This window comes from Nilaparvata lugens, chromosome X, assembly GCF_014356525.2.
Source record: "Nilaparvata lugens isolate BPH chromosome X, ASM1435652v1, whole genome shotgun sequence".
In the NCBI taxonomy this organism is placed as follows: domain Eukaryota; kingdom Metazoa; phylum Arthropoda; class Insecta; order Hemiptera; family Delphacidae; genus Nilaparvata; species Nilaparvata lugens.
The window spans coordinates 33247092-33261891 of record NC_052518.1 but is presented as its reverse complement, the minus strand read 5'-3'; the positions used below and the strand labels follow the sequence as shown (position 1 = coordinate 33261891).

The following is a 14800-nucleotide window of genomic DNA, read 5'->3' as shown; positions in this document are numbered from 1 at the left end:
TCGATTGACGAGGCTATGTTTTGAGTCTATAACTTGACAGCAATTGACGATCTGGCCGCACCGATCATAGGGCGTTTGGCGAAGATGACAAGCTGTTCAGATCTGTGGAAGTCGCCCTCTACCACTTGTCTGTGTCTTATAATATGTGATCGGAGGTTGGAAAAATGACCATCGTACATAAAATTGTAGAGAACTCAATGCTTCATAAGCTCATGATTAGCACGGATTTCCTTTATCTATCGCTAAAAAGTTATAAGGCATAGAATATTCAAAAAATGGAAGTAAAAGAGGAAGTAAATGTCACACCTTCAATAGCTTAAACCCCAATAACTACGAAAAATATGAGAAAAAATTCCAAATGAATCCAATTTCTTCTTTTTCTGCATCCACATTAGCCAAATACACTCAATCCAAACATATCTTCATCACTGCTGGAAAATGAAATTTTTTAGTGAACAAAACCATCAGACTATTCTCACCACTGCCCCGCCCGTTTGGTGTGCATGGCATACGCCACGCCACCGCCACGTCCGCGCCACTTGAGCACCACGCTACTTCAATGTGAATTGGGCATTATATTCCTCCAATTCTAATTAAAAATATAACATTCAACATTAAAACCCATTGAGTATTAATTGAAAAACTTAATCATCATGTTCCATCCTCAAACAATTGAAGACAAAACCTTGTATACTATATTTTTAAGATTCAAAATTTGTCTATTGTACTAATAGGAAATTATCAGTTCCACCTACAGTAATGAGCTTCAAAATCATAATGTGAAAGCAATGAAAATATGTGTGGAAAATTTAGTATGGTAGTGATTGTAATTCCTGCTAATTAATAAGTATATCTATCACTGTTATTTAAATACTTATCACAGCAATTAATCTAATCTAACTTATTTTATTTTCATTTCTTGATTAAAACCTGAACTTAAAGCTTTTATGATTATTGCAAAATTCATTCATATTTTCATCCCCAGCTGGTTTCTTTGATTAGTAGCCTAATTAAGATTATAATTTTTCAAATTATAATTCCAATAGAAATCAATTAATTTCAAAAGTATTTTTTTCTACTCAAAACAATAATTTTCACATTGATTTCTACGGTGTTTGCAGATTTGACTGCTGTAGTTGTTTTGAAATTTATTCCTTCACAAGTAGTCTGGATTACGTTAGATGAATAGTTGAGTTGATGTTATTTGGTTGTAGACTGATAAAAGTTGCTGTCAGGTTGAGTTGTTAAACCGATTTACTTTCACTTTTTGATTGAGCATGCAATGCACGACAGATGCTGGTTGCATTCACTTCATATTGTCAGCATTTGCTATAAATAATATCAATGATGGCAGACTAAAGAGATTCTCACTAGTGGTTGAAACTAGACATTGATTACTTGCTATCTCTTATGTAGCCTCTCAACAATTTCAATAATTCATAGGTTGGTTGACTTGAGATTGCATTTAATAATTCCTTGTTCCCTGCATCTATTATTGCTCCTTTTCTGGGTTATGGAACTCATCAATTTTCATATGCAAATATATTTATTCTGATTGCTTTGTCTTCACAGGGTATGGAACATTTGAACTGATCAAATTTCATGTTCCGAGGGTTTATTCAATCCATTTAATACAACTCTGATTATTACTCCAACTCTGATTCATTTTTTCAAAATTCAGTAGCGATATAATACAGCAAAATTACCAAATTAATTCAGAGATGTTGAGATTTTTCTCTAATAGGTAAATTTAAAAGAAGGGAAAGATCACGTATTTCTTATAATTATAATGGAAAGTCACCAGTCAAATTCAGAGTTACTGCTAAGCCCTTTAAGTGGCTTTCATCTTTGACATTATGGCAATTCGAAATTGAAGGTATAAATTCAACGTGTAAATTTATAAGAGGGAAGATGACACATTAGTTAATATAATCATTCTATTTATGTGATTAATACGAAATTGAACCATTTTTTGAGCTGCATACTGTATCAATTAATAAAATGATTATTTGTTTAAAGTTTTAGAGTGTTATTTCTTATGAACTGGGGCCGTTTCCAGTCTTGTAAAACGTTAGCATATATTGACCTATGTATCGGCGATATATATATATATTGAGATATACATATATTGACAGATCGGCGAGCACAAGATAGAATTTGTATTACAGCTTTTCATTTTTACAATACTGAGCAAGAACAAGCCTTTTCATTCCAATGCCATTGAGTAGAAAAAGACAAAATTGACTGTATAATTACGATTAGCCTACATAGAGAGACAATAATTTTTTTGAATTTGGTTCGTTTTTGATTAAGTAGACATCAATTTTTGCCCTTGATTGAATTTTATCTGTGTGTCAAGATCATTATTACCGCTGTTTGATGTATCCATATAATTGGTTGAGCTCTTATCGCGGGTCACTCATTGTTTCCAATAATAGAATACACTTGCGGCTGTAAAAAGCTTTACTATTACTAAAGTATTATAAAGCATATTTATGTAGCTTTCTCACTACATTTATTTAGTAACGATTTTGAATAGAATGCCGGTCTTACTGATTCGTGAATCACCTCTTCTACGCCACAAAGGTGTAGTATAAATTAAATAAATGTTCAGTTCCCAAAAAATAAAACTACTACATCAATTACAGAAAATAGTAGATAAATTACAGATGAAATTGAATAGAGAATGCATTTATTCAAATGCTAATTAATATATAATTATTATTCAACGAAAATTCCAAATAAATGCTGCAAGTCACCCCGAAGACCTCTGCTACTGCAGACATTGACAACAGGGTTAACAGCTAGATGGAAATTCGATGAGAACTACTATCCAAAAATTACTTGCCAGCCCGGGAATCGAACCCGGTACCTCCCAATTGCCAGACAGGAATACTTACCCTTACACCAAACTGACAATCTCTGGATAGCAGCGCTCATTTTATACGAAGCCACAGCGGCCAACCAGTTACAGATGGAATTAAATAGAGAATGCATTTATTCAAATGCTAATTAATATATAATTATTATTCAACGAAAATTATCAAGCAAAAAGCATTAAGAAAATTAAAAAAACATTTATTTGGGATTTTCGTTGAATATTAATTATATATTAATTAGCATTTGAATAAATGCATTCTGTATTTAATTCCATCTGTAACTGGTTGGCCGCTGTGGCTTCGTATAAAATGAGCGCTGCTATCCAGAGATTGTCAGTTTGGTGTAAGGGTAAGCATTCCTGACTGGCAATTGGGAGGTACCGGGTTCGATTCCCGGGCTGGCAACTAATTTTGGATAGTAGTTCTCATCGAATTTCCATCTAGCTGTTAACCCTGTTGTCAATGTCTGCAGTAACAGAGGTCTTCGGGGTGATTTGCAGCATTTATTTGGGATTTTCGTTGAATAATAATTAGATAAATTACAATTACATACAATAGTTAGTTACAATAAAAATTTCTTATAATGTGTTCTCTACATGTTTAGTGTTTACTGTGTGGAAATTGACCTACTCCACTATGGTGTACCATGTTCTAGAGTAGACTAATTCATATAATGCATAGTATCATACTACCGTAATCAATCTGCTGGCATATGGTAATGGAAAGGATGCGAGGGAGTGCAAGACTGATGAAAGTGTTGAACAACTGTAGCTGAACAATCATTATGATTTCTGAACTAGGCTACCAGGAAGTGGTTTTCAGCTAATAATTTTGAAGCTTATCTAATCCGAGTGATATGATATTAGCCCGACCATAATCTATGCCGCATTATCAATATACCTTTATAGGATTAGTGACTCTCATCATTTCTATAGATTCTAACTAGCAAAGTCATTCTCGCAGAATTTCAACTAGATGGATACTTAAAATAAAATTATTCTCTTCTGAGATCATTCACATGTCTTGCTGATTAGAATAAGAATCACATCTGATGTCCATTCCAGATTACAATTTATTCAAAATAAAAATCTTGATCAGTTGGTAAAAATCCTTTGAATGATACAAAATGTATTAAAATAATCTAAAGTTAATTGGATTGATCAAAATTATGATTAGTGATGTTAGATATAACAATTATTGTTAGAGATAAATAAAAATGATCAATTTTGCATAGAAAGATCTATTATAAGGAAAAACTGACTAGACTACTTTCAGTCATGATAAGCTTTGGGAATTTGATGATTTTCATCTCTTTTGTAGAAAAATCACGAGATTTATTCTTTGAGAATATTTTTTGCTTTTTTGTGAGCCACATGAGTCACCTCTCAGATTTCTTTTTCGTTTGTTGTATCACAATCTATCACATTACATCCACCCTTCTTTGAAAGTTACTATTCTCAGCCTTTGTTCTTATCTATGCTAAAGGAATATAATCTAAAATTCAACCTGATACAAGTAACTGAGAAAGCATCTATGTTGGTAACCACTGTGACTTCTATTTAAGTTCACTTTTTACAGTTACTTGGTCATGTATTGTTTTTTACTGTAATGTAATACTTTCATGAACAAAAGCTTTTCCCTATAACAAGGGCAGTCTAACAGTTTTATGACGAAGCACAAGAAAAAAATAGTTTATGTCAGCTCGCTCTGTTGTCAGATCGGAATAAATTTTTATAAACATATTTCAAACTACATAGTTTTATTCCTTATTTTTATTAAAAACTTTATCCAAATCAAAATCTTCTGAATTTTTACAATGTTTTTTTAGAAGGTATTTGATTTTCAGTCATAATATTTTATATTTTCAGCTTATATTTGATGAAATAAGATACCGTATCCTTCGTTCTTTTGAACTTGAAAAAAAATAAAAAACTCAAGATCAACTTCATCGTTCAATTTGTTTAAGGATGTTATTCCTTGATTTTAATACTTAAAATGTCAGTAGAATAGTAGATTCATTGAAAGTAGGCTTATTTTTGTCGGAACTATTTCTTGACAAATGTTTGTGGTTTTGTTGGTAGTATGTATTTTATGATTTCATTAACACCTTGACCAAAAACAATCCATTCTGTCAACATGAATTTTGGTTGTTGCTCCTGGATGAATATTTGATTTCCTTAATATATTTATGAATTTTTGAAAATGCTTTTCAGATCGGTTGATTTATTCATTTTCTGTGCTAGGTCTGAAAAGACCAATTGCAACATAAACAAATTTCATATACGATTTTACAACTCTTAGCAAATGAACAAATAAGGTAATTGTAGTTTGTGAAAAAGTTGTAAAAACTTCACTTTCAAAATTTGTAGATCTTTTAGACAGAGGTCTCTGGGAGCCCTAATTTTGTGAAATCGTCTTAGCGCCCATCTAATGATATGTTAGTGTCCACGAAATGCTTAATTTCTCTATATTTGACTTTGAAGAGTGTCCTATGGTGAAGGACATTTGTAGGTGACCAGCGCAGTGTTTGTGCGCATGCGCGATCAGTCGATTGATAAAGTGTGTCGGTTCGATTGCCTATTGCCTTGCTGTTGCTTTGGCTTGCCAGCGTCGCTAGGGGAAGCATCAACCATCAACAGACATCATGAACGGTTCAGGTGCTAACACCAATCAAATGTCCATTCTACAGGATCTTGCAAATCTGCTCAGGATAGATTCCATCAAGGCTACTGATGCTTCTAAATCTGGGTAAGATCCATTCATCAGATAACCGCCATTGTACATTTACTGGCTTATTCAGAGATGTAAGATACTGTCAATGATTGCTTTGATAATTCAAAATCCTCCTTAATAGATTTAAGTATATAAATGCTTTCTTGAAAACTTGTATAGCTAAAGAAAATGTTAATTCATTTAAATTAGTTGAAAAACACTTTTATTTTCCAAAATCACTTCAATATTTGTGCTATATAATGATGAAATTTCATATCGGGCTGCCGGTTCATTTGAAGATCCACATTCCATTAAATCGATCTGTTTCAGTTGATGCAATAAAAACGTTATGAAATCAGCTTTAATTTGAATTAGTTGAGCGACAATTTCATAAACCGCTAGAACATTTGTTGGGCTGACATTGGCTCATTTGAAACTCTGCAATTGATTTATTTCATTCTGCAATATTCATTCGAAAACTTGATTAGGGCAAGTCAACTTTAATTCTATAGCATTTTATGTGCTATCAATATGTATGCTGTTCTATTGATACTAAGGTAGATACGGTACTGTAGTTATGTTGATCTTCTCAAGCATCCCAGTTTATTGCATTTTTTAATACAAACCTTTATGATACTAAACTGATGAAGTATAACCGAAAAATAGATGTGTCCATTAGTTTGTTCTTATTGAATTTGTTGTCCATTCGGGGTGCAGTTCCAAGAGTTAAACTGGCAGGTTTTTTGCTAGTTTATTGTTAGGATTTTGTGCACGGTGCTGGGCTATTCAACCACCCCTACTTGGAACAAATTCCAACATTCTTGTGCTCTCCTATTCTTAGTTTTCTATTACCTACTGTATTCTTCTGTCTCTATTTTCTGTCTCTATTCGTTTACGCTACTTTTCTCAACAAAGTATGCTTATACTGTACCCTGAATCTATAACTTGTTTTTCATCAATTATTTATTTCTAAATTATATTCTATCATAATAATTTGTTCAATCATAACTAAGAGAATTTGAAGATATTCAGCTTTGACATTGAGACAAAATCATCATTAGCAGCTGTACTGTAAACAGCTTTGGAGGAAATAGCATTATTACAATTTTTTTAATTGTAAATACCGAACATTTTCAATACTTGAACGCATAAAAGTCGACTATTAAGCTATCAGTTATAAATTTAGCTATGAGCTAAAGTGAATAGCCCCAGAAAGACAACACAAAACAAGCAACGTTCAAAGACAACATGGAGTTGAGCTTAATCATAACACCAACTTGAAGATATCTAAAAATTCCTACTGGATCTATTTTTTACACTGTTTTTTTTATGATCTACCTTTCAAGTATTAATTGTTGATATCTCTTATGTGATTTTTCAAATTTCATTAACAGGATGAAGATTAATAATCTATAATATAATAAAGGAAAGAATTGGCTTATACATAAATAATAAATAAATAATCTAAATAAAATGTTTATTCTCAGTCAAAGAAAATACATAACATAAAACATCTTCATACAAATAAAAACAAGTTTTCAACTGAAAAATAATACACATATGCAAAGCTCAAGGAGCTTGTCCGCATATGGGAGCACAGTACTAATGATATTACACTGATTATATTTAAATTAAAATAAGAAGTAATAGATTCAAAAAACCGAACAATCAACTAACTTATCAAGAAACAACTGAACTATCCCTGTAAATACATTATAATTAAATCTTTTAATGACAATATTCAATTGATAAGAAATAAAATAAATGAATGAAAAAAATGAATCGAATAACAAAACAAAATGAAATTTCACATCACTCAATGACACAAAAAGGAAAAAATTAAAATACCGTAATGAAACATTTTTTCTCCTTTCTCAACCAAATGCAGCTCTATACACTGCACAGAAACTCTTTGAATGAACAACCCAAGAATTAAGAGTTAAGAATTAATATAGTAGCCTATCATTTACCATCCTTATTTTTCAAACTGGATGAAAAAGATGAGAAAAAGAATAAGGATTCAAATTATTACAAAATACATTCTTTCAATTTCATCCTCAGTTAATGGCATAATGTATTTTTTAACAGATCTCTTGAATAGAGAGAATGAGTCACAGTGTTTAATTTCATCTGGTAAACTATTATGAAATTTACCATCAAGAAACAGGAACGACTTCTGGAAAAAAGTGCTTCTAGGTCTGGGCAACCTGACTCTCTCCATGAAGCGTGTGGCAGGCCTAAGCACCTGTGCATCTACTGTATTGCCCAGGTTACCACTTGCTTGATAAAATTGAGTGAGCACTTTGTAACAGAACATTGATCTTAATGGGAGAATATTCAATACTGCAAAAATATTTTCTCTAAAATTTTTGAAAATATAGATAACAAGGAAATAGGTCGAAACTCTTCAACAGTTGTGCTATTACGCTTTTTTGGGATTGGTATAATCTTTGCAATTTTCAATTTAGATGGAAACTTACCATCCAATAAGCTTTTGTTGAAAAGGTAAGCTAACACAATATGTATCCTAGAGGAGATACTCTTTATGAGCGCTGATGGAAACCCATCCATTCCTGGAGCCTAGGAACCATGCAGTCCAGCAATAACACTGGTCACTTCCTCTGGACAAACAGGTCTCCAAAACAAGGATTGAGTGTTGCTGTCGACCTTGAAAGATCCTATATAGCTTTCAATCACTTCTTCTGAAGGAAGCTGACCCCGTTGTGACCTCACCCCTGATACATCAATAAAATAATTGTTGAAAATTTCAGCAATCTCAGTTTTATCTGTAACTTCTACATTATTTGATACAAGACGTAATGAAGAATTTTTAGCTTTCTGTCTTCCAACCAGACTATTTATAATTTGCCATTGTTTTTTACTATTACCCCTATTTTCATTAAAAAGTGTTTTATAATATAATTCTTTTGCACGTTTAATCCATACTCTAACCTTCCTCTTGAATGAAATGTAATTTTGTTTAGCCGACTCATCACCCCGATTTCTATTCATTATCTTAAATAATTTATATCTTGTGTTGATGGCATTACAGAGACCCTGATTCATCCACGGTTTAAGCATTCTAGATCTATGATTTCCGCTGTTTCTTATAGACTTAGTGGTTGCCAACTGAATGTGAGCGTGTAATACTCTCTCAAAATTTGAATATGCTAAATCAAGATCATCACACCCATAAACAGAATCCCACTCTTCCTCAGTAAGTAAATCATTCAATCTATCATAGTCAACTACAATGCGTTCAGTGCAAGCACGGTGATCATTGACCGCCTCAGTGCAGGGCATAGAGACACATACAGCACGGTGGTCAGTTATACCAGCCTCCACGACGGCAGAGAAAACATCTGAAGAGGACCGTCCTCTGTATAGAATATGGTCTATACAAGTAGAAGAATTATCAGTAACTCTAGTATCGACATCTATCAGACTCTCTAAGCCATTTGTAGCACAAATCTTAAAATATTGATCCACAAGAGGGTTGGTAAGATTAATGTTAATATTGAAGTCTCCAACACAAACAACTTCTTCATGATCTATCCCAGAAAGAAGTTCAGAAAATGACTCAAGAAATGACGGAATATTGCTGTTTGTATGCCATCTGTAAACCCCAACAAGTACAAAGCTCAACTGCCCATATTTAAAATTCAAAACGATGGAATCAGCTCCAGCCAGTGAGCTCTCAATTAAATTACAATGAAAGAACTGCTTGTAAAATACCACAAGACCACCGCATCTGTTATCAGTACAAGAAGTCGTCTTATCATACCCATCAATATTAAATAAGTTCATGTTATCATCAGGCTTTATCCATGCTTCAGACAGAACAATAATATGAGGCTTGTTCCTCATGCCATTTATGTATAGTAATAAATTATCAAAATTACAGTTAATACTATGGATGTTCATTTGAAAAACAACTACACTATCAAGCGAGAAAAAAGGGAAGTGAAATTTTCCATAAATATTTTAATTTTGTTTTTTATGAAGTTATTATCTTTGAAATTGTTTTCTTAAATATAGATAAAAAGAAAAAAAATTGTTCAGTCCATCAACTGTATTCAGTCCATTTTCGGACTGCCATGCAAGACAATAAAATATTTTATTCATTTATTCGTTTATCTTATTAAATGAGAAGTAAACCTAAATATCTCGGAACTATAAATATAGTATATTATATGAATGATGAAATTCATTGAATCCGAAGTGACGTCATTGAAACTTATACACGTACGGGACTGAACTACACAACTGATTAAATTAAAATTTTGCATATAGATTCTTAATTTACCGAGGATGGTTGTAGGTCTATTTTCAATTCTTCAAGATTTCATGTCAAGTTTTCAATTCGTCATGCTTCCAGTTATACTTTGCTTGAGAGTGGTCGTAGATAAAATAGTGTATTCAACGGTTTTATTTTGTATCTATATCCTCTTTGTCCATATCTATACTATATACAGAGTCGGTGAAAAGTATGGAAGCATCTAAAAGCTGAATATTTTATTTAAAAGGGAAATATTACGATAACCCGATTGGGGATCCTATTCAAATAAAAAACTACTTTTCTTTCGCATAAAAATTTTGGTCCGCCATCTTGGAACCGCCATTTTGAATCCAACTTCATTTGTTTTAAATGAGAAGGTGGTCATATGATGTATGATTTCTATACAGAATTTCAAGAGAAAATGAATGGCGAAAACCTTACATCGATATCTTGAACTGTTTAGAAGTTATTCACATTCAAAGATACTAATAAATCATACACAAATGACAGCTTCTATAATATAATAAAGAAAAGAATTGGCTCATACACGTACGGGATACGAATAACGCATCATCACGTCTGAACTACTCAACTGATAACTTGAAATGTTGCATATAGATTCTTGATTTACCGAGGATGGTATTCAGTTTGTCAAGTTTTTAAATAGACCCTTGCGGAGCACGTGTTACCTGCTAAGTTAGTATCTAATGAATCTAATGGATCACCAAATTTGATACTTCTTGCAGTAGCTCAAAAATACTCATCCTTTTCGATTTGATTGTGATGATTTGTATCCAATCTGTAAAAAACAGGTTTATGACTTATCAATGAACTATAAATATCAATTTGGAAAGGTCCCAATTTAAAAAAGTGTGCCAATCAAGATAAATAAAAAGTGTGTACATTGATTATCTGTGAAAAACATGAAGAAACTGATGTAAAATGAGTGAAATGATGGATAATCTTCAAAAATATTAAATAACTTGAATAGGAAATGATGATAATCTATATAATAAGAGAGAGTAGGGTTGTGTTTAATCGTGTGTTCGTTTGTTCGCATCAAAACATGTCAACTTGTGGATTGCATACCGGAATAACGGGAATGGCACAAAATTTGCACATAGATTCTAAAAATATCAATCTCGTGCGCCTTGAAGCCCAAATTTCAATTTTCCTTCTAGATTTTTCATAATTAATGTTCAAATTACACTTATGAGACATACGATTCCATACAGCGAATTCGCCAAATCATATGATAGAAATAAAAAAAAAGAGCTGTTCTATTATTGCTTTCTACCTGATTCCACTTAACCTCAATAATATTGTTCTGATAATTGATCAATTTTTTTGATAATATTATTATTATTATTATTATTCTAAATATAATAATAGTGTTGTTTTGATAGTTGATAAATATTTTTATTTTCACATACTCTGTATAAAAATATGGTGAATGTGAAACAGCTGCATCAAAGAAATTATCCCAAAAACATCTGTTTAGAAAAAACATAGCTTTGAAACTTCGTTTCCCTGATGCAATGTACAATGTATAGGCCTACACGTGGCATGGATTATTTATTTTTCAGCTAGAACAGTTTTTTGAGACAAAGTGCTAGATAAACGTCTACAGTTTTATTAATGCTGCATCAGCAATATGAATACGCATGCAGTTGATATGTCTTTGAAAGGTGATATTTTTACATAAAGAAATTATTCTCTTCCATTTTTATTTAATTACAATTTCAAAATTATGCGAGTCCTGATAGAATGATTGACTCACTGTACAGTCAGTCGAAAATTTTAATATTGAAATGAGGGATATTTTGGCAAGCTGAACACAAAAATTAGGTCCTATTTATTCTTATTTTTTTTCTTTATATTTTTAGGTCATATTTCTTCAAATGAAAAATGAGTTTTGTGGATTGTCAAAATTCCCCCTGATAGGGAAACTATTCAACTTATCCTATCTTTTAGTAAAATAACAATGATTTCTGCATTGAATAACATGTTTCTTGCCAACAAAAATCGAACTTCTTGTGAATTTAGATATGACCTACACTGTAGATTTATATAGTTTTATTAATTTGATACATGGAAATTGAAGTATTTATTTCAGTCAGTTTATGGTTAGTTGATGGAATTGATTATCAATAAAAAAAATTATAATTTTATTAGTACAGAATTAGTTGAATGAATTGTTGTTGTACTGAGTTCTTGGTCAACAATATTTTAATATTGGTATTTATCCATTCATTATTTTTTCAGAAGTTATTTTATTTGAATTAGAAAATATTTATCAGGTCCTATCAATTTATCATTTGTAACAATGAATTGTTCAAAACATGAATTTAATCAAATAAAAAAAGGCCCATATACTTCTGTATTCATGTCCGCAAACATGTTTGCATGTTTACACTTATGATGGATAGCCAAACTTGTAGAGCAAACTGCACGGCAAATTGTAATGGAGGACTCTGATTGGCTGAAAAATTCAGCGTTCGGAGTACGGTACGGCGAACAGTTAAAACAGAGGCGAGCAGCACGGCGAACGGTTCGGAGTACCGTACGGTACGGCGAATGTTTAACAGCTGATTTTTAACTTTATTAAACATGCTCATGTTCGCTGAAAGGCGCGATGTTCGGTGGAATGCACGGTTTGCTGCGCGGTTCGAGGTTCGGTTCAGCATGTGTGGTCGCACCTTTAGATGCTACTGGAACAGGACATTTATACAGATCACAGGCCAAAGCAACATAATAATCTATACTATAATAAAGGAAAGAACTGGCTTATAGACATACGGAATAGGAAAATTATGTTTGACACATAATCACGTCTTAACAACTGGACTGATAAACTTGAAATTTTGCATATAGATTCTTAATTAACCGAGAATGGTTATAGGCCTATTTTCGATTTGTCAAGTTTTCTATTTGTCATGCTTTCAGTTGTATGGAAGCAGCTGAGCATTTCTTTTGAAAGGGAAATTAGATGATAGGTATGATTGGGATTCTTATTCGAATAATAAAAACAGGTTTTCCGTCGCATCCAAATTTCGTCCACCATTTTTGAACCGTGATTTTGAATCTAACTTCATTTTTTTAAATTGGAAGGTGATCATATGATACAGGATTTCAAGAGAAAATATGGTGAAAACCGCACATCGATATCTCAAACCTTTCAAAAGTTATTCTAATTCAAAGATAATGATATATGATTCATCTATCTATAATCTTCTTTACTATAATGAAGGAATGAACTGACTTATACACATATACACGTGTAAAGGATAGAAAAATTATGACACATCATCACGTCTGAACTACTGGACTGATTTACTTGAAATGTTGCATATAAATTCTTAACCGAGGATTCTTATATGTCTATTTTCAATTCTTCTAGATTTCATAACGTCATGTTTTCAGTTTGTCAAGTTTTAAAATAGACCCTTGCGAAGCACGGGTTACCTGCTAGTAATAATATAAATGAAGATAATAAGACGAACACAGGTTCAAAATCTGTAGAAGTTGCTGAGGAATCTGTTTCTGAATGTAGATTAATAATTTGTTCTTATGATACTTTGAAACACTCTTTACTAATGTAACTGACTAATCATATTCGAAAATAAACTAAATTTTCGAGCGAAGCCCAATTGAATCAACTATACACTAAAAACAGGGGCTACGCGTTACCCCAAGGGATTTTTCCACCCACTTCTGACCGACTTACAGCTTCTATACTCTGTCCAAATTGGCATGAGCTCTGAAGTATTAGGCCAACCCTCCTACTACTCACACACACAAGCCAAGCGCAGTCTCCTTTTGTGTGTGTGAGTAAAGAGACTGTCTGCTTACCTGTATACTACGTAATATAATACATAATATATATCAATGGCCTGCGCGTGAGGGAGCGAGGGTCGGCTTAATCTTTTAGCGCTCATGCCAATTTGGAAAGAGTATAAATCACGTGCAGGAAGTTATAGACTAGTTAGAGAATACAGAAAATCCCAGATCTACAAGTTTACTGCAGTCAAGGTAACAACAGAAAATATAATGGTCTGAGGTTACTATTAACCCTTTTTGCATTTCAAGGAATAGTTAAAAATACCTTCAAAATATCATTTTATTGTAAACGGGTGAACCGGTATCTTACTGTTTTGTTAAAATAATACTAATATTTGCTCTAAATTTAATAATCGTTGTTAATTCGAATTGGGCAAATAGCAGAAATGTATCTAGTCGATCATAACTCTACGATGGGTACCTATTGGAAACCTTTCACTGTTGAAATTTAATCTTATTTCATAGAAAATGGGATTTAGCCCTCTGTTACACGCGTCTCTTTTTTAGTATTGCACGCGATGATATCTGAAAGATCACTCCTCTCAAACGCATAATTTATCTTAATTTTTGTACAGATCTATGATAGGTTACTTATATCATATTATTATGAAATAATACTTTTAATGTTTAAGGAATGGACTTTTTCATTCTGTCTTTATTTAAATCCATTTTCGATTAAGTGGTAGAGTGGATATTACTGTCCAAAATTCGCCATGTCAACAAATAAAAAGCATATCTATTATTCCAAATAATGTGGTATATTTGCAGTACATGCGTACCGCAGTTGACTTTGTGATCAAGATCTTGATAGAGAAATGAAAACTGAGAAGTCAATCAATATTGATAGAGGAATGAAAACTGAGGAGTAGTCTAATCAATATCGAACAGATGTAAAAAAACGAAGAATTTTTAAAATTCTTCAAATCCATTACTTTTTTCAAAAGTAAGAGAAATTCAAACCCCATAACTTATTTCATAGATAAAAATTCAGCCTACGAATTGTGGACGTTATGTATGTTAAAAACTTCCCAAAATCGTATTACTCACTTCCTACGGGTTTCATTCATAATGTAAATAATATTAAATGATT

At 32.3% G+C, this 14800-nt stretch overlaps 1 protein-coding gene across 2 annotated transcripts in view; it reads left to right on the top strand.

Annotated features, from left to right (window-relative positions):
- LOC111057290 (transketolase-like protein 2) overlaps positions 1–14800 on the top strand; it is a 67213-nt gene that overhangs the window by 14000 nt on the left and 38413 nt on the right. The window contains exon 1 of one of the 2 annotated variants that reach the window (XM_022344716.2): positions 5429–5627. The exons of the other annotated variant lie outside the window; for it this stretch is intronic. Coding sequence (XP_022200408.1) covers positions 5524–5627 — 104 coding nt within the window. The 5' untranslated portion in view covers positions 5429–5523. Of the gene's footprint in view, positions 1–5428; positions 5628–14800 lie in introns of those variants that run through there. 2 annotated transcript variants of the gene reach the window in all.